Source organism: Myodes glareolus, chromosome 14 (genome assembly GCF_982192425.1).
Source record: "Myodes glareolus chromosome 14, mMyoGla1.1, whole genome shotgun sequence".
NCBI classification, from domain to species: Eukaryota; Metazoa; Chordata; class Mammalia; order Rodentia; family Cricetidae; genus Myodes; species Myodes glareolus.
In genome coordinates, this window is record NC_142039.1 from 63,976,305 (window position 1) to 63,997,294 (window position 20,990).

At 44.5% G+C, this 20,990-nt stretch overlaps 1 protein-coding gene and 1 non-coding gene across 5 annotated transcripts in view; one reads left to right on the forward strand and one right to left on the reverse strand.

Moving 5' to 3' along the window:
- Ippk (inositol-pentakisphosphate 2-kinase) overlaps positions 1-20,990 on the reverse strand; it is a 59,752-nt gene that overhangs the window by 6,614 nt on the left and 32,148 nt on the right. For all 4 annotated transcript variants that reach the window (XM_085699458.2, XM_085699457.2, XM_085699456.2 and 1 more), the window contains 5 exons: positions 16,378-16,436; positions 15,027-15,099; positions 11,074-11,347; positions 9,232-9,382; positions 8,461-8,563 (listed from right to left, as the gene is read on the reverse strand). In XM_085699458.2, coding sequence (XP_085555584.1) covers positions 8,461-8,563; positions 9,232-9,382; positions 11,074-11,347; positions 15,027-15,099; positions 16,378-16,436 — 660 coding nt within the window. The remainder of the gene's footprint in view (positions 1-8,460; positions 8,564-9,231; positions 9,383-11,073; positions 11,348-15,026; positions 15,100-16,377; positions 16,437-20,990) is intronic.
- On the forward strand, positions 5,356-5,462 carry LOC125399589 (U6 spliceosomal RNA). The gene has a single exon (XR_007231724.2). It is a non-coding gene; the product is annotated as a U6 spliceosomal RNA (small nuclear RNA).

Genomic DNA, 20,990 nt, shown 5'->3' on the forward strand with positions numbered 1-20,990 from the left:
TCAAAAAGTATACTGGGTGACTTTGTGTGTCAACTTGACACAAGCCATAGAGTCATCAGAAGAAGGATGACACAAGCCATAGTCACCAGAGGAAGGAGCCTCAGCTGAGGAAATGCCTTGAGATGCAGCTGTAAAGCATTTTCTCATTTAGTGATCAGTTGGGGAGGACCCAGTCCATGGTGGGTGGTGCCATTCCTGGCTGGAGGTCCTGGGTTCTATAAGAAGGCAGGCTGAGCAAGCCATGGGAAGCAAGCCAATAAGCAGCATCCGCCCATGGCCTCTCTATCAGCCCCTTCTCCAGGATCCTACCCTGTTTGAGTTCCTGTCCTGACTTCCTTCAATGATGAACAGCAATGCTGAAATGGAAGTAATAAAAGGGTTTATTAACCCTTTCCTCCCCAGCTTGCTTTTTAGTCATGGTGTTTTGTTGCAGCAGTAGAAACCCTAATTAAGACAAAAAAGGAAGAGCTCAATATAAAATGCCCTGAAGGCATAGCCAGTCTAACAAGGTACAGAACAAAGAAGTCATATGAGACAGTCTGAAAACCTAAACAACTATCAAGAACTTTACATGATAAGGGCCTAATCCAAATGCTAAGGATGGCCAATATGATGATCACAGGGAGAATGTTTAAGTCCTAGCCGCTTTGGTGGTTTACACATACAATCCCAGAATTTGGAGGAATCAGAAGGATCAGGAACTCAAATAACCGTCTGCAACAACAGTGAATTTCAGGCCAGGCTGGACTCCATATACATCTTTTATGTGTGTGGGTGTTTTGTCTGCATGTTGTGCAGTGCCTGAGGAAGCCAAAAGAGCATCAGATTCCCAGGAAGAAAAGTTACTTGTGAGCCACCATATGGGTACTGGGAGTTGAACCAGGGTCCTCTCTAAGAATAGCCAGTGTTCTTTAACTGCTGAGCCATCTCTCCAGCCTTGACATAAAAATATTAAATATTTACATATTGTGTGTGTCCTATATATGAAAAGGTATTGTTGCTACAAAATCAAAGAAATGAAATTATAACAGTGTTCTTCAGTGCAGGAGGGATGTGTACGTGTATCTCAGACACAAAACCAAGCAGTGAGACTTTCACTAGAGTATTGTTCAAGTGGGTTATTGAGCCAATTCAGTGGCAATAGCCAACGAGAAAAACTGGATGGAATATCAGAAATCTCTGCTTGGAGGCACTGCTGACAAGACAGAGGCAACAGGCTTTGGGTCTGTTTTCCAAAAGAAGGTCAACCTTCAAGCTGACAGGACAGGAACCACATAAGCCCTCTCTTAGTGTGCACACTGCTGGGCCATTCAGATTCACACCCTGAGCCCAAGCTGGCAGGCCTTCCCAGGAACTGCAGCCTTTCAGAAGGATCAACCCCAAAACTGGGTCACAGTGACACCAGCCTGTCAGTCTCTTGGCAGAGACACACCTATTATTCTCTTTGGAAAGACAATGCGAGGCAGCAAGTATTTCTAAAATATTTGCACAAATACAACTTCTGACACACAAGTAAAAATATGCAGGCACAACAGGATAACATAAATAAAAGCCAACAAAAAGCCATGTGAGAACCTAAACTTCCCCTCACTTTTTGCTAAGAAGTAAAAACTGCTCTAAGGAAATAACAACTATTTTGATTTGTAAAAAGAGCTAAAACTGAAAAACACAATAGCAGAACCAGATATACACAAGGGACTCCAGCTGTTGAGGTACCAGACACACATGCTGCTCCACTCAAAGAATCAGACCAAACAACTTCTGAGGAGAACTGGAAACCATAAAAAAGCCATTCAAATGTTTTAGCAAAACAACATTAAGCATTCATCAGATTAACTAACAGGTATGACAGTGAAGAGGGCAGAGTAACTACAAGGGCAGTGAAACTGACCAGTTAGTAAGCTAGGACCCGGTGGCCAGGGGTGTGATGTATCCTCCATTGTGTTCCGTGCAGCAGCAACTCCCAGTTAGTTTTCTGAGAAGTGGTAATACCCACAAAGATAGGAACTGGACAAAGAAAGGTAACAACTTAGGGGCTAAGACCAAAGAAGAGAAGAAATAGGAGGAAAGGCTACCAAGAATTGCTAAAACAGAAGAATCAAAAAAAAAATACCCAGAATGTAGCATGGAAAGGAACAGAACCACACAATACAGGGCAGAAGGCTAACATGACATGCAGAGAATCCATCCAGTATGTATGTGTCTAATCTAGAAGAGAGACAGAAACAAGTCTATCAAACCTAGGCCCTGTCTCAAATTTTAAGTCTAAGTAACAGAGTGTCAGGATAGATTTTTTTTTTTGCTTTTATAAGTAATGTGTGTGTGTGTGTCTGTGTAGCTATGTAAGTGTATGCACACACATGTGGAAGTGTTCTCAGAGGGAAAAAAAAGGCAATGGACTCACAAGAGCTGGAATTAGAGGTGGTTGTGAGCATCCATTCACCCTGAAGCAGATGCTGGGAGCATTCGCCAGGGAGAGCAAGGGCTCTTCATCAATGACACATCTCTCCAGCTCCTATATTTACCAATACTTATTAATAATACAATAATAAAATAATAACTAATTAATAATATGTTAATCCATCTATCTAGCACCCAAAATATTTTTTTTTAAAAATTATAGGAGCAGGCAAGATGGCTCAGTAAAGTTTGTTTCACAATAAATGTGAAAATTCATACTATATTATCTCTTAAAATGAACCTTTTCATCCTTTCCACAGCATGATTATTATAATTATATTAAAAGCAGAAAAGTCTTTCCCAAAGGAAATACAGTCTGAAGAGGCTCAGTGGTTACATTTGGTTCTCAGCACCCACATTAGGTGGCTTAAAACTACCTGAACTCCAGTTCCAGGAGGTCCAACACCCTTCTGGCCTCTGGGCACCTGCCCACACGGATGGTGTACATGCTCATAAAATAATATTTTTAAAAACCATTTTTATGTCTACTCAATGATGTACAGAATATACAAAAAGATGGAAAGGGCATATTAAGCACAAGAATCTAGAAAAGTGCCAGGTGGTGGCGGTGCACACCATTAATCCCAGCACTTGGAAAGTAGAGGCAGGCAGATCTCTGAGTTCGAGGCCAGGCTGGTCAATAAAGTGAGTTCCAGGACTACACAGAAAAACAGCCTCAAAAAAAAAAAGAAAGAAAGAAAAGAAAAAGAAAATCTAGAGAAGTTATACTATGACAGAAAAAGGAAATTTGAAGATAAAAAGTATATCCAAAGATAAAAAGCCACTTGAAATGATAAATGACAATTGAAACATACTTAATTCTAATGCTGAGGGCACCTAAAACTATAGCCTCATACACTGAAGAAGGAAATCCTAAATCCACCCATTCATGGATCACTGCAAAATAAGAACATGCAGCTATACTTACACAATACAGTCAGGGACCTGAGGTGTAACTTGCTAAGTGAGCCCCATGGTTATTTTATTTTGCAAAAGAATCCTAAACCAAACTAAGGGCCTCACAGTTTATGGTTAGACTGAGTCAAACTCTGTAACCTCGGTTTTTCCACACAGCTCTTGACTGCACAGGCGAGTCGTGCAGTTGTTAGTGTGACACAGCACTGAAAGGAAATGTGTGTGCACCTTTGCAGACTGTATTTCCTTTGGGAAAGACTTTTCTACTTTTAATATAATTATAATAATCATGCTGTGGAAAGGATGAAAAGGTTCATTTTAAGAGATTATATAGTATGAACTTTCACATTTATTGTGAAACAAACTTTACCAGTGTTTTAGCAAGTTTTCTTTTGAGGTGTTGGAGGGTGGCAATGGAGAGGGGTAGTATTGGTTTAGGGGTTTTAACTCTGTGAAATTTGAAAACAGGGCAATTGTTGGCTATGGCACTTACTAGTTTTGTAGTAAGTTTTGCTAGGCTGACTTTCCTTACTGGTTTTTATGTCCATGGTCCCTAGTGACTGTTCCTCTTCTTGTTTGGGCTGTGTGCAGAATAGTGTCTCATTTGTGTGTAGGCAGTGTGTGCACGTGTCCTTTGACTACAGAAACACACAGTGTGACAATGGAATGGGGGTGGCTGGGAGTGGAATGCCGAAGCTTTAAGAGCATTTGTTTTTATTCAGAACAGTATTCCCCATCTTTTGCCTGCAGGCAGGGAAAGTGTACGGTATTTATTTTGTTTCTATTTTACTCTGAATTTGTAAGTCTTTAAGTAGTTTATATTATTATAGGGGAAGACAAGTGACTTGCTTAAGGTTGTACTTAGAATTCTTCCTAATTTGTGTATTATAAAGATTGAAATTAGAATTGTATTATTTCTGTTTTGGAAAAAAAAAAGGACATGCAGCAAAGGCACAGCTCAACCATTGCTAGAGAAAACATCACAGGACACATAGAGCATGCATAGCATGACTCCATATATGAGATGCTAAAAAGCACTGCACAGGAACATAGGTCAGACTCCAGCTAGAGAGACTGCATATGAGATCTTAGTTGAGACTGAGAAGCAATTCCAGCAGGGGCTCTGGTTGGCTTCTGCTCACTAGGGCATACATTTTTTTTAACACTCTTCTGTATATGTTATTTTTTCATAATCCAAACAGTTAATGAAATAAAGACTCAAAAAGTTAAAATGAAAATGTTTAAATAAATAATCTCTTGCTTTGCAACCATATGGCACGGAAGCCTACCAAACATAAATTCATTTACAAAACATCTCACAGAGGTGCTTATGTGCAGGAGGTGAAAAATAAAACAATGTCAATATCAACATTTTTTAAAAAAAAATTAATTGAAATAGGATTACCACCAGACAGTAGTGGTACACACCTTTAATCTCAGCACTTGAGAGGCAGAGGCAGGTGGATCTCAATGAGTTCGAGGCCAGCCTGGTCTACAAAGCAAATTCCAGGACAGCCAGGACTGTTACACAGAGAAACCCTATCTCAAAAAAAAAAAAAAAGAACAATCACCCCCCCTTCCTTCCTCAAACCTTTCCCACCTACCCCCACTCTCAGTCCGTTTTTAGTTGTTTGTGTGTCTGTGATTTCAGAGCTGACCACTCTGTGTTGTCTATAGTTCTTTGTCTAGGGAGGGAACACTACAAACTTCCCCCTTCCACTTTAACGTGTCTATTGACATTGCCAGTGATGCAGTGTTTTGGGGTTTTTTCACAGGAGACTGCCTCATACTCTGGCTCTTATGATCTTTCTGCCAGTTTCCCAGGGACAGTGAGGTCACAGACCTAGAAAAAAATCTACTGCTACCACTTTGTTAGTCGAGCGTAGTTCATTACTACATTCTAAATCTTATCCTCACACCCACTGATGACTGGAGCCACCCCCATCAAAGAAGCCTTCTTTACAGCAAACGGAGACCATCGTGCTCGCTCCGGCAGCACATATACTAAAATTGGAACGATACAGAGAAGATTAGCATGGCCCCTGTGCAAGGATGACATGCAAATTCATGAAGCGTTCCATATTTTTACAAAACATACAGAACAAAGAAAGAATATTAAGAGCTGCAAAAGAAAAAAGTCAAGTAACATATAAAGAAAAACCTATCAGAGACCATTACACCACTCACCCACTTTACCCCCAAAAAAGACTAAGTAGGAGGCTAGGTGTATGGTGCACACCTGTAATTTGGGCAGCAGGAAGATTCCAAGTTTGAAGCTAGCCCAAACAACACACAAGATATTGCCATTTGGACCAAGCAACCCCACTCCTAGGCACACACCACAGAAAAAAATATATAGCCGCATAAAAGCTTGTGCACAAATATTTACAACAGCGCTGATTGTAGGAGTAAAATTGGTCACAACTGAGATGTCCAACAACTGATGCTCAGGCATCTAAATTATAGTACATCCACTGTAATGGAATCTGAGCCACAAAAGAGAATGAGGAGGTGAAGTCTGAGGTTATCTATGTCATAGCTGTGCACAAAGGCTCACACATGATTGTCCCATTTATATGCAATACTCAGAGGGGCAGAGACAGTGACAGCCAAGGGTGTTTTTTAAGTGATATGGTTGTGAGTAAAGGGCATGAAATTGCTGTTAAAGAAAAACAGGACAAAGAGGACTGATCTGAGTGGTGAGAAAGTCAGGCAATAAGGATCTAACACACAAATGAATACTCGAAACTGGGACTTTGAAAAATGTCTTAGCCAGAGCTCACTGGTAGAGTGCTTGCCTAGCATGCTGCCCACCACACCAAAGAGAACCTAAAATAAACAAACACCAGATGAGAAGTACACACACACTGGGAAAAACAACTAAAATTAAAGTACCCCAAGTCCTGTATCATGTGCCAGCTGGGGCCACAAACAATTGAGTAGCTTTACACTTTAAATATGTAGGGTGAGTTGGACACGTTACCATGAAAAGAATCCAAACAGGTAACCTTCCAAACCGTGGAGTGAAGACAAACTAAAGAAGCTACTAAGTAATGGAACATACAAGTCAGCACACTGAGCCTCACCCCACCACTTCCCCACACCTGCTTCTGGGACAGTTTTCCCCGAGATACAGTCCCTCTCATTTGTATCCTGTTGATGGATGTTCCTGAACTAAAGAGCAGTGCTAAGTGGCTGCCAAGAGACAAGAGGGCCCCCTAACCTGAAACACTGGAAGCTGGCCTTCCTGGAAAGTCTACTGACTACACCTCCAGGCAGTGCTCAAAACGTTAGAAGTCCGGCCTGGTCTACAAGAGCTAGTTCCAGGACAGGCTCCAAAGCTATAGAGAAACCCTGACTCGAAAAGCCAAAAAAAAAAAAAAAAAAAGTTCAAAGTTCAAAAGCCCAGTGTCCTGAGATGACAGTATTTGTCAGAGGTACCTGGTTCAGTGAGATGCAACAAGAGCAAAAGAGCTTTGTCCCAGGTTCCCTTCGGCTCACTACGCCTGTTTCAGCTTTATGAAGCACTGTGTCCAGTCTCAACTACCTGAACCTATATCTATCCCTAAAAGAGAAATGGAGCAGTTGAATGTGGTGCACTCAGGAGGCTGAGGTCAAAGAAATGACAACCTAGTTCTACCCCTGGCTACACAGTGAGACCCTGCCTCAAAAAGAAAACAAGAGGGCTAGTGAGACGCCTCAGTAGGAAAAAGCACTTGATGTCAAACCTGACAACCTGAGTTCAATCCCCAGAACTCTCATGATGTAGAAAAAAACAGTGCTGAAGTTGACCTCTGACCTCCACACTCTCACCATGGTACACACCCACCCACCAAATAGAATTTTAAAACAGTATTTTAGAAAGAGAGAGAGTGTGAGTATAAGCACAAAGCTCCATGTTCCAACCCCGAGCCCTCAAGCTTTCTGCCCAGTTCTCACCAAGAGTAACATCTCAAAACCACACTGGAGCATCAGGAGAAGTGAGCATGACCTTGATCTGACTTGTCAGAGTCTCCAAGTCCATATAGACCGCGTGGGCTCTGCAGCCACCACCACAAGGATTGAACTTTCACAAGCACCTCCCCTTCCCAACCCTGGTAACCGAAAATCCATGTCTTTCTCAAAGACTGCTGCTGCACACACAGTCCTCGCTATGGGCCCTTTGAGAACCGCTCTGTTGCTCAGAAGAGCTCCCCTGAGCCATTTATGCAGCAATGAGTGGAGCTGCAAGTGCGGCCGCATCAGTGCTTTCTAACCAAGAATGGCATGTGCTGAAAACACAGGGGTTGCCACAGCTCTTCTGTACATAAGTCCTCATTTCTCTGGGATAAGTATCTACGAGGGCATGTGATGGTACATTTGACATGAAAACCTATCAGCAGCCCGTCTCAGAGCCAGTGCCTAGACACCAGCACTTTCTATGTTCCCAATGGATTTCTTTCAGCCAGTTCTAGGTAGCTGTGTGGCTATAAGACTACATCTACTAGGGTTTTCTTCCTCCTTCCAGGTACTCACAGCTGGACATGGCAGCCTCCATTGCTCTACCGTGATCCAGAGCTTTCCCTTTGGAGTTCCCCCAGCTTAAGAAAGTTTCAGCCTGCACCTCAACCTCTGTGGCCTTGGCTTTATAAGACCTTCTCAATCCCTCTCTCAAGCCTCAGACACAACATAGTTGTCAGGCTCTCAAAAGTGGGGGCTGGGGCCACCACGCACTTCTCTAAAGAGAAGAACAGAGCCAAGAGAAATTTCACTTAGACCCTCCCTCTCCATTAGCTGCCCCAGCCCATCTTTGAAACGCTGCAGTCACTTTGCTTTAAATCTCTGAGTTCTAGGTGGTGGCACACGCCTTTAATCCCAGCACTCGGGAGGCAGAGCCAGGCGGATCCCTGTGAGTTCGAGACCAGCCTGGTCTACAGAGCGAGTTCCAGGACAACAAAGACTACACTGAAAAACCCTGTCTCAAAAAAAAACCAAAATTAAATAAATAAATAAAAATAAATCTCTTGAGTTCTGGGCTGTCACTGTTGTGGAGGGGAGGGGTATTAACACCTCAGGAATGCAGTGCTTCTCAATGAGTCTACTCACCTTCCTTAATGCGAAGGCCACTGTCCCATCATCTTCAGTAGACAGATCAAGCAGCTTCTGGTAAAATACTTCATCATAAGGCCCATCTATCTGTAATGTTTTCCTGAAGGAAAAGCACCGAGACCAAATAAACAGGATGACGAAGTTCCTAGAGACTTTCACTCACTAATGCATTCTGTATCACACAGCCCAGTCTAACAATTACATGCTTTGTTTAAGAGGCAGCTAAGAGGCCCTTGCTTGCTCTCAATTAAGCCTGATTCTGTACCATCAAGATCTTCAACAACCCCAGGGCTCAGGGGAGCCAGGCTTAGCCCTCAGCTATTCACACACCCTTAGGCAAAAGCCAGTGAGAAACTGATCATCAGTACAAAGAGAACTGACCATCAGACACTGCAGGTGTGAACTTGGGGATCGACAATGCAGGCCCAGGGTCCTAGATGTGATAGTCAGAGAAGCTCAGGAGCTGCAAAGGCAGTGGACTAACTGGAGCAACCTGTGGGACAACACTGCCCTCTGCAGGCCAGGCCCTGACATACAAATTTTGGAATGGTCACATTTATAAGATCTTTATTTCTGTAAGGGTCTTAGTGATGGGCCACTAATCTCATATGGACCCTGGCACACACACCCCAAAGGGGACTTCCTCAGCAGAGAGTTGGTTGTAGGGGTCTTCTGGAGCCAGGTTCTGTCTGGGAGGTTCGTTTTGTTCTGGAGTTCAGGCAACCTTAACCAGCCTAGCCTCATAGCTTCCTATGGCACCAGTCTCACCTCTCCTCAGGAAACTCCTCCAGGTAGCGCTCAACCCGGTTGTATAGAGGGTAGAGGCCTTCGATGTCCAGCTGGTCCAACATCTGCACCTGGAGGGTTTTGTACAGAAGACAGCCCTTCGGTAACCCCGAGTGCTCTGGGGTGTTTTTTCCTACCAAGAACATCAAGGGAGAATGAGAGCAGGTTCATTATCAAAACTTGAAGACTGTAGAGGGAGACCCAGGCCGGCGCAGACAGCAGAGTTCACCCTGGGCTTAACCACTGGGCATTACAGACATAGCCTGGGCCCCAGTCTAGCACCGAGGGCAGACTTATTTATTCCTTATAAAGCTACAAAGATTACAGAGCACAGACTACCCTTTGCACCTAGTGGCTCTACACACAAAACAGATGGAGACTGTGCCAAACACTGACCCAGAATATCCTTTAACTCCATCCATGCTCTAGAAGTCACTTTATATGTAAGCTTAAAGATAATCATTCTACATGAACTGCAAATATCACAACAACATCCTCACCCCTTCAAAACCAACTGAGACCCTGTTTCCAGAGCCAAAAACCATTAAGCTCACATATCAAGAGGGACAGGGTCTGGCTGCCACAATATGAATTAAACATGCAAAGTAATGGACAGTGGTCAAGACCATTAGCAAGGTCCTGTCCTCACTGGGACAGATGAGAAAACAAAGTTCCATCCTTCACACATGCTCTCTAACAACGACGTGTACAGTATCATCTTAGCTGAGGTCTCTTAGAAAGAACCAACTAAAAGAAAAGACGAGGAGGGAACAATGTCTATTCAGACACTCCAGCAAGATGCTCTCAGTCACACATCAGATGCCCTGTGTTAAGACAACAAGATGTCCATACAGTGAATGTCTACCCCAATCATGGTAGCTAAAAGATAAAAAAAAAAAAAAAACTACATGTGCTGACAGATTCATGCTATTTAAAAAACACTGGGTTACAAGAAAACATGAGTATTATTTCATTGTTTCAAATACTGCTTACCCATGAGTTAGGCCTATTTGCACATTAGTGTCAAAAAGGTCTGTGAGAGAAGACTCTGGTGTCACCAGTTCACCTAAGTGCCAGCAACTATCTGTGTCCTTCCAGACACATTCTACAGCAATGCACCCAGACTGTAGGGTTATTTTTAACAATAAGGAATAGCTTTCATAACAAGGTCAAACCCCAGAACAGTCACTTAGTTTAAAAAAAAAATCATTTAAAAGACAGTTGGCACGAGGAAGCAACAAGGAAGGCTAGGCCTGTGGAGTTTCTGAAGGACACAGGCCACTCACTATCAAACTCAAAGAACTCCCAAAAGTTGGTGTCACAACACGGCAGTGGCAGGGCTGATTCAACCCCCTCCTGTTTACCAGGAAGGCAAACTGGAGCCAGGGACCCTGAAAGCCTGTCCTCCACAGTGTTCAGCCCAGTCACAAAGGACTCCTGGTCTCAGTTCTTGTCTGACAAGCAGACCAAGGAGTCTGCATCCAAAGTCAGGATGATGGTCAGAGAGGAAACGTACAGTGGAGCACGGACTCACTTCAGCACACACACAGGACACAGGCAGTACTAGTAGGAACTATACAGTCCAAGTATGTCAAGCAGCTTAAAAACCCAGCTAAAGGTGAAATGCAAGTCTCAACTCTCTGTGAGTCAGATAAGCCTCATTCTGTGGAACCATTACAGAACTAGACAGCACCTCCAAAGGTGCCACAAAGCCAAGCAGGGACAGAGAAGTCACACTGCAGGTGCCACTCTGGCTACTTATGCGGGGGAATAGTCTAAGTGCATCTGTAGACCCACAACCCACTGGAGAAGGCCCAGCCCTACCTTGGTGATGTAGGCTCCTGCTGAAAGGACTGGCTTCACAGACACGTGGGCCCTGGAGCCCAAGTCTCAGGGCACCTGCTCGGCCTTTGTCTGAGCTGCTCAGCAGCACCCTCGTGATAACACGCACCAGCTCCCGGATCACGGCCCTTGTGCAGTGAGGCCCACTGGCCAAGCCATTGGAAGGGAAGAAGAAGGGCTTCAAGTGGTGTGCAAGCTCCTTCAAGTCAGCCACAGGGCTCCGGGCATCACCACAACCATAAATCAGCTCGCCATTCTTCAGGTAGGAAAAAGAAGAAAGGGAGATGGATCACACAAGCTGACAAAACCCAGCAGGGCAGAGCACAAACAGGACCCCAGTGGTTTTTGACGAGGCTACTCAGGGTGGCCGCACACTAGCTGCTCTGAAGAACCCTACTCTCCATGCTGTATCACTAAGCATGAGTCAGACAAAGAAAGGTTCAGAAACTTCAGCCCAGCACCCTGGACTGACACCATCAGACAATGATCTCACAGCATGTCTGAGCAAATACTGAGCACAAAGCCACAGATGTCCACAAATCCCCAGTTACTTGAGGGCCCAAGCAGTGTCTAGGGGTCAGATTAGGCCCCACAGACCCCAGAGTCGGTGGTAAGAGCAGTGACCAGATGCCTGACATAAAAATGTTCCTGCTTCAAAACTGTTGACCTTCTTCATAGAACCCCGAAAACTTGCTCCTTACCACACAGCATTCAGTCTGAGCACTCAAGCAAGGACGCATGCTGACACTGAGCTGTGACAAGACCTGAGCTGGGGACAACACCAGAAGCATCTCAAGGCTCTCTGAACTACATGCCTTCATATTTAAGCCACATGGTGGGTCCTCTAGAACACCCTCCAGTCCAAGCAGACACAACATCACAGCACCTGTAAGGCTCTTACTAAAGATACCAGAGTTTCCCCAGAACTATGGCACAAAGTGGAAATGCCTTCAAAGAGCAACCGCTAAGACACTGAGACAATGAGTGGGTGTGTGAAGCTAGAGTCTCAGGAGAGCAGTAATGGTCAAGAGAGTAAGTTGACCTTGGGAGGTATGGCTATCTTCTCCTCATTAGACCCTGCAGTGCCTCTCCAGAGACTCCTATCTAGGTGCTGTCCAAGGGACAAACTAAGGCACCGCTCACCATGCTAGGCAGGAAGAAGAGGGTGACCACAGTGGAGCTGAGTTAGTCAACTGACATCCAAAGTAGGGTCATTTGTGCTCATAGTGAAGCTGGCCCCTCGTCCAGGCCCAAAAGTGGTCAGGGAGTCCTCACAGCGACACCTTACCCCAGCATAAAGGGTCTAGACTTGAGGGACATTCTAAATGTGAAATTCAGAGATGGAGTTTATACATACAAAAATGGCCATTCAAAGATTTCATAGGATATTTAGCATAGCTACAACCTAGGTAGCATAGAGATTCTATAACAAGTTCCACACTCTTTGAATCCTACACTGTTCCTAAGCACAAGTGTCCAGATGGGATCACTGACCACAACCAGACAGCTTCTCCAAGCCTGAACCATCAGAGCTTCAGGAATGTTCTGCTTTGCTGATCTGCAGAATTTCAGGGAGCAGCGAATGCACAGCATCGGACAGAGAGCCCAAGAGCTGCCAGGGCTCACCATGCTGGACTCATGTCTCTGCTACCTACTGCTTTAGAGAGCACAACAGAGCCAGGAAGATGGCTCAGTAGGTAAGGGTGCTTACCACCAAGCTTAATGACTTCAGTTTAAAGCCAAGGACTCATATGATGGAAAGATAGAATTGTAAATTGTCCTGTGACCCCCACCACACACACACACACACACACACACACACACACACACAAAGTAAAAGAGATCAATTTGTTTTTAATTTTTAATCTTAACCCAGGCCTTTAATTTTACGTCTTTAGTCGTAGCACTTTGGAGGCAGAGCCAGGTGGATCTCTGAATTTGAGGCCAGCACGAGCTACAGAAGGAGTTCCAGAACAGCAAGAGCTACACAGAGAAACCCTGACTCAGAAAATAAGACCCCAAAAAAAAAAAAAAAAGGTTTTTACATTGTTTTAAAAAAGCCATCGCCGGGCAGTGGTGGCGCACACCTTTAATCCCAGGACTTGGGAGGCAGAGGAAGGTGGATCTCTGTGATTTCGAGGCCAGACTGGTATACAAGAGCTAGTTCCAGGACAGGCCCCAAAGCTACAGAGAAGCCCTGTCTAACCCCCCCACAAAAAAAAGCCATTACATATCACTTTCCTTAAGCCACCTCTTGGGGAAGGGCTGGCTAATCTCTGGATTCTTCTATGCCGATTTTTACAGAAGCAACAGACCAGATACCTCAAATGTGGCCTGACAGATTCAGAAATGAGCTTCAAAGTTAAAGGGATTTATCTCCCTCCAAGATTTAAATACCAGGCTCCTAATCTCTATTAGTGTTTCCATACAGGGTTTCTCTGTACAGCCCTGGCTGTCCTGGAAATAACTTTGTTGACCAGGCTGGCCCTGAACTCACAGAGATCTGCATGTTTCTGCCTCCTGAGTTCTGGGATTAAAGGCATGCAACACACCTGGCAAAGTTAAAAAAAATGGGGAGAGAAGTCACTCAGTGGCAACCTTAATTTGATTTCCAGATCCCACTGTGGAAAGAGAACTGAATCTAAGGACTGTCCTACCTCCATACAAGCAGCACAGCATACATGTACACACCCACAGGTCACACATGGTCTTTTTTTTTTTTTAGACTAAAATTAACGCTGGTGGGAATGCAAGCTGATACAACTGCTTTGGATGTCAGCGTGGCGATTTCTCAGAAAATTAGGAAACAACTTTCCTCAATACCACTTTTGGGTATTTATCCAAAGGATGCTCAATCGTGCCACAAGGACATGTGTTCAACTATGTTCATAGCAGCTTTGTTTGTCATAGCCTGAACCTGGAAACAACCTAAATGCCCCTCAACCGAAGAATGGATAAGGAAAATGTGGTACATTTACACAATGAAGTACTACACAGCAGAAAAAAATAACAACAGCTTGAATTTTGCAGGAAAATGGATGGAGCTAGAAAACATCATTTTGACTGAGGTAACCCAGACCCAGAAAGACAATTATCACATGTACTCACTCATAGGTGGTTTTTAAACATAAAGCAAAGAGAGCCAGCTTACAAACCACAATCCCAGAGAACTTAGACAACAATGCAGACACTAAGAGAGACTTACATAGATCTAATCTACATGGGAAGTAGAAAGTAGAAAAAGACAAGATCTCCTGAGTAAATTGGGAGAATGGGGACCTTGGGGGGAGGATTAAAGGGAGGAGGGGAGAGGCAGGGAGGGGAACAGAGAAAAATGTAGAGCTCAATAAATACCAATAAAAAAATGTATTAAACTAAAATAAAATTAACTAAAACTGTCTTCCTTTTCTGGATCTGGGGACATGGAAACAGACAGCAAAGGATGCTGATTACTCTGACCAGACTCTAGGGTGAGGAAGTTCTCCTGTCGGGATGGTTAACACCAGCCCATGTCCCACCCCCTTCATGAAGGCACCAGCCACACAGCTCCAAGAAAGGACAGCACCTGCAGTTCACCAGTCATTTTCCCAGACCAAGCAAGACACGGGTTTTGGAAAGTCCGTTCTCTGTCCTGCTCCTCACACAGCTCCACGCTGCTTCGAGTCCAACTTGTTGTCCAATGGGACAGTAGCAAAGGGGACTCTACAGATACATTCCCAGCACGGCCACAGCCACAACCCCCGGCCAAGGCTAGCCCTGCCTGTCCCCTCCCTCCTTCAGCCTCGCCTCCTCCTCCTGCAAGGTTAAGGCTTGGAGAGCTGGTCTGAGGCAAACCAGTTTGGACACCCTGACATACCTGGTCACAGAACCTGTGGCCAGGATCATAGTGTGGTAGGTTTGCCAGGAATCCACCATGGAATGGAAACAGCTCTTACCTTAAATATCCTCAAATTGTTCTGTGCCTCCTGCAGCAGACTCTTCAAGGCAAAGTGCATGCGCTGCTTGTTTCTGGAAGGACAAAGCATTGAAGGATTTAAAGGCAGTGGGCTGGCCTGCTCTCCACATATATTCATCCACCCGGTTCCAAAACGAGCTGGGACCTGAGCTACCAGTAACTGTGGTCCTGAGCACATGAGGGTAGTTTGCTCTAAGGCCCAAAGGCAGTCATGAGGGATCCCGCAGTTGTGGGGAACCAGAAGGCCAAGGTACACCAATCACTCAGAGTCCATCTAGCTCCACCTCGTCCTTCTAGATCCTCAGCTGCAGCTTGCAGAGGCTAGAGCACGTGCTCGGGCATCATGGTCAGATACCGTGACAGACCTCGGAAAAGGGCAGGAAGTCTAAAAAAGGCAGGAACATGGGACCTCTCACCCTCCCTCCACTTGGGGGACTGTGGGTCTGGCACCCTCCTGCCCTCTGCTTTATTCAAAAGCAGCTGGCACCTATTGTCTCTTCCTCGTTGCCACTCATGCTCCAGACTGTACCCCGGCCCTCCATCAGTGTCCCTGAACACAGCGCCTTTCTCACCCCCACATGAAATCTACAGGGCTCCTAGAGAGGCAAACCCACCCCAAACAAGAATTCCAAACCATGTCCTGATGTCACAGTGCAGACAGGACGTCAGCACTGGCACCCACAGCCAGCTCTGAAAAGGCTGCATTATAAACATTCCAAGGACAGTTCCTGACTAAGGTTTGTTAAGTTATAAATTCTCAATGCTCTGTATTACTGTTTGCTTCCTAACATGCAGCCTTGGGGGCACAGGTAAATCAATCACAGTTCTCCCTTACTGCACTGCCAAACTCATTTGGTTCTCACAGGAAAAACAGCAACATTTTGTTTTCTGAAATGAGCAAGGAGTCCTTTAGACAGAGCAAAGTCACACCCCGCTCACAGAATACCTTCCATTCCCCACTTCACTGAACCCCACACATTTACCACTGCACAGAACCTCCATGTATATTCCAACCTCACCAACACTCCCACTTTACAGAACATACCCCACTCTCAACACCAGATAATACTTACAACCAGCTTACAGAATACACCCCAGTCTCCCCACAATACAAAACACCTGTCCTCACCTCACCTCGCCACCCCCAGGTCCTCCCTCATAGAAGATACCCACTATCCCCACTTCACAGAACATGCCTCTAATCCCCGCCCCCTCTTTCTTTCATACATGTCATCAACACTTCACAAAGTAACCCTCAAAACCTCTACCTCATAGGCTGTCTCTTAGCAGGCACCACCCAACCAAAATAGCAAATGAGAAGTGACTCTTACCCTGAGTAGAGGTCGAGAGGACAGTATTTACTTATTTTCTTCCACTTTCCAGTAGCTACCTGGAAAACACCAAGATGACATAGCAAACACTTTGTCTGTGACTACAAATAAAGCTCATAAAACAGCATAATCTAAGATGGGCTACGGCCTTGATCTGGGAGAGGTCCCAGGTGTACATCCCTATGTAGAAGAAGCCCACTTGACCCTCACCCTCACCCTAGGAAACTCCTGCTACCCCTCAGCCTCAGTCACTGTCAGTTCAGCAGGCTTGCGAAGGTCTGGTGACGAGAACAGCAAGTCTCTAAACTGTTTGTTGGGACTAATTGAGTCCTGGCCTTCAGCTGCTCTTCCCTGCTAGAGCCTTCTAATTGAAGTTACTAAAAGCTGTGCTTTGCCTAGAGGATCAGAGGATGGGATTTTCACCTGTTGGCCATTGACTGCTGGGTATTTAAGCCTCCATGGTACTATTAAAGAAGGGCCTTTGTACCAGTGACTGGAGGTCCATGTGTCTGTCTGTCTCTGTGTGTGTTTCCTCAACCTCCAGCCTCTTGCCCGAAGCTTGTGAACTGGATTCCAGAGTTTAGAGCACAGACGGGGGAGGTGGGGCCACGGTGCGCAGCACTGTTAGCAGCAAGGGAAAGGACACGACACATGCCATCTTACGTTGCCAGAAGAATGGTAACTTGGCACAGCCTTTCGTGGTGACTACCAAAACTTAAAATGTGTACAACTCCAAATTAGTAAGCCTAAATCTAAAATAACTGCACAGAGCAATGAGGCAACAGGGATGTGGGCACAACATTTGCTGCAGATATTAAGATATTTACTGCAGGAGGAAAGCATACAGTAAAGGAATGAATGAGTGTATGGATGCAGCCACTCCAAAAGATGGACTAAAACATCATCAATATTTATTCAACTGGCAGAACAATACCTATAATGTGATGTCATGTTTGCTTTAAAGGAATAGTTATTTATGCAAACACATCTTGAGAAAAACTTAACATACAACACGAAATCCTGAAAAAAATACTTTAATGTGGAGGGAGCACTGGGCAGAAGTACAAATAACACAATCCTATTGTATCTTTTTTTAAAAAAAAATAAGATTTATTTATTTAGTATGTATACAGTGTTCTGCCTGTACGCCAGAAGAGGGCACTAGATCTCAATATAGATGGTTGTGAGCCACCATGTGGTTGCTAGGAATTGAACTCATGACCTCTGGAAGAACAGCCAGTGCGCTTAACCTCTGAGCCATTTCTCCAGCCCAATCCTATTGTATCTTATGTCTGCATGCTCCACCAACAAACATGAGAAGAGGCACCACTGCTTGTCTGTGTCTGTATTATTACTGTAGAATAGTCTGGAAAGACAACCAAACTAATACGATGAATGACCAGAAAAGGGAAGTATCCAACTATCAGTTATGAGTGAGCATTATTTCATAATTTTAAAATATATACTTCTTAAGCAACCTATCACATAAGATGGACATGGTTTTTACATGTAAAAACTAGCAAAATTTGCCAGAATAGTAAATTCTGAAACCTCAGAAAATGTCTAAAGTTCTTTAAGAATCTGGGGAACTCGAGAAAAACGACTCAAGAAGTGGAGAGAAGGCTCAGTGTTTAGCAACACTGGTTGCTCTTGCAAAGAACTGGGGTTCCATTCCCAGCATACACGTGGCTGCTTACAACTGTTATTCCAGTTCCAAGGCTCTGAAACTCCCTTTCTCACCTCTAGGGTATCAGGTATAGAGTACACACAGATGCAAGCAAAACACTCGTTCATAAAAATAAAAGTCTATCTTCTAAAAAAGAAAAAAATCAACTAAATATACTAAATAAATAAGAACAGGGAGCGTGACACTTTTTAATCTCACTGTGTAACCCTGTGGAACTCTCAATGTAGACCAGGCTAGGCTCAAACTCACAGAAACCTGTCTACCTCTGCATCTCAAATGCCAAGATTAAAGGTGTGTAACACCATGCCAAGTTTCTTTTTGACATTTTAAATGCCCTATTCTCATTTCTCTGTCTATCTTAGTTAGGGTTTCTATCACAAAACGATAAAAGACCTTGACCAGCTGGGTGGTGGTGGTGCATGCCTTTAATCCCATCACTCTGGAGGCAGAGGCAGGTGGATCTCTGTGAGTTCAAGGCCAGTCTGGTCTACAGAGCAAGTTCCAGGACAGGCTAAAAAGAAAGCTACAAGAAACTCGGGGGGGGGGGGGGGGGGGAGGATGACCAAAACTGACTTAGGGACGATGGGGTTATTTCATCTTATACACCCAGGTCCATCATTGAGGGAAGTCAGGGCAAGGGGCAAGACCTCAACTGAAGCAGAAGCCATGGAGGAGTGCTGTTTATTGGCTTGCTATCCATGGTTTGCTCAACTTGCTTATAAAACCCAGGACCAGCCATCCAGAGGTAACACTGTTCCCTGTGGGACAGCAATGCCTGCTATGGAATGGGACCTTCCACACCAATCATTAATCAAGAAAATGTCCCACAGGCTAAGCTGGTAGGAACACTTTCGCAATGGAGATTCTTCCTTCCTAAATGACTCTAGTCTGTCAGGTTGACAAAAAACTAGCCAAGGGCAGGCACATCTACAGCCTCAGTCCAGAGGACTACCATTACCTGCCCTGTCTCTCAGTTCCAGGAAGGCTGGACTTGCATGGTTGTCTTTACTGACCTAACTGAGAGCCCACCCACTGCAGACATCTTTTCTGGAGCATTTGTCAAGAAATCTAGAGGCTACCATTTACGTTCATGACTTCCTTACACAATGGGTAACCGTGGGGCAAGCAAGTATACCCTAAAACTCAAAAGAAAAAGCTGGGTAATGAGGATGTGCACAGAAGCTTTGGAAAGCTCCACCTAACACATTCCTGGTAATCTAGAAAAACACCAACGGGCCATGGAGAGTTTTAATTAGTTCCCCCCCCTCATTTTAATTGTTTGGATAGGCAGGTGTTATACATTTTTTCCCACTCCCCTTTCCTTCTCCCCTCCCCTCTGCCCCCTACACTCCCAATTTACTCAGGAGGTTTTATCTTTTTTCTCCTTCCTAGGTGGATACATGTATGTTTCTCTTAGGTTTTCGAGCTTATCTGAGACTCCATGGAAGAGAAAGGTAACCCAAAACTGTTCACGACGCTATTGAGCTTGAGCACTTGTGCACAAGTGTGCACACGCACACACGTGCGCACACACACACACACACCCTCCCTCAGAAAAGACTTAAGAGATGCACTGGCTTGAAAAACTACCAGTCCCAGTAAGCAGCCAATCAAGTAGACAGTACAGGGACCACAAGTGACCAAGGATTCATATGGGACTTTATGGGGCTGGCAAGATGGTTCAGGGGGTGAAAGAACTTGCAGAGCAAGCCTTGGAGGCCCGGGTTCCAATTCTAGAACTCAAAGCGTAAAGAGAGAAGAACTGACTCCCAATCACTGTCCTCTGACCTTCACATATGTGCCTTAACATGAGTATGCCCACATGCATGCACACCTCTCACACACACACACAAATAATAATAATAAAAATTTAAAAACTTATATAGGCATCACAGAAGAAGCAGAGCAGTCACTAAACTAACAAAGGTAGAGGCAGGAGGAGAGTTTGAATCTGGGTCACATGAGACCCTACCTCAAAAAAATTAAAATGGGACTGGCAGGATGTTCAGTGGGATGCCAGGAGGTAGTGATGCCACTCGGGAGGCGAAGGCAGGCAGATCTCTGAGTTCAAAGTCAGCCAGGTCTACAGAACAAGTTCCAAGACAGCTCCCTAGCTACTAAAAAACCTTGAAAAACCAAATAAAATGGGAAAGAAAAAAAAAGATGGTTCAGTTGGTAAAAAGTCAGATAACCTGAGTTCAATCACAGAACCCAAGCTAAAAAGTTTTATGTGTAGCACACATGTAATTCTAGCACTCCCAAGGTATTGTGCAGCACACATGTAACCTCAACACTCTTGCAGCAAGACGGGAGGCACAGACACAAGACTCCTGGAAGCTTGCAATCCAACTTAACCCAAATAAGCATCATGGCAGAAACAACAAGAGAGGACCCTGCCTCAACCTCAACAGTGCAGAGAACTGACTCCTGACAGTGGCTCTGACTTCCTCATTCAGGTTGTGTACATATACACACCATACGCACACACATACAAATAATACATTAATTAATCTAAAACAGTAATAATTAAAAAGGGTTGGAGATAGAAGCGATATAAGGGAGGGTGAGGGTGGTATGATCAGAATATACTAAATATTCATATATGAAATTATCAAAGAACAAAAAAAAATTTGAGAGAGGGTTTGTGTGTGTGTGTGTGTGTGTGTGTGTGTGTGTGTGTGTATGTGTAGTCTTGGCTGTCCTGGAACTCGCTTTGTAGACTAGACTGACCTCAAACTCACTGAGATCTGCCTGTCTCTGCCTCCTGAGTACTGGGATTAAAGGCATGCACCACCACTGCCTGGCTCAAAGATCCAATTTTTAAAGTTTTTTTTTCCTTTGAAAAAAAATTTTATATGTATGAGTATTTTGCCTGTGTGTCTGCACACCTCATACACATATCTACACATAGATATCATTTAAAATA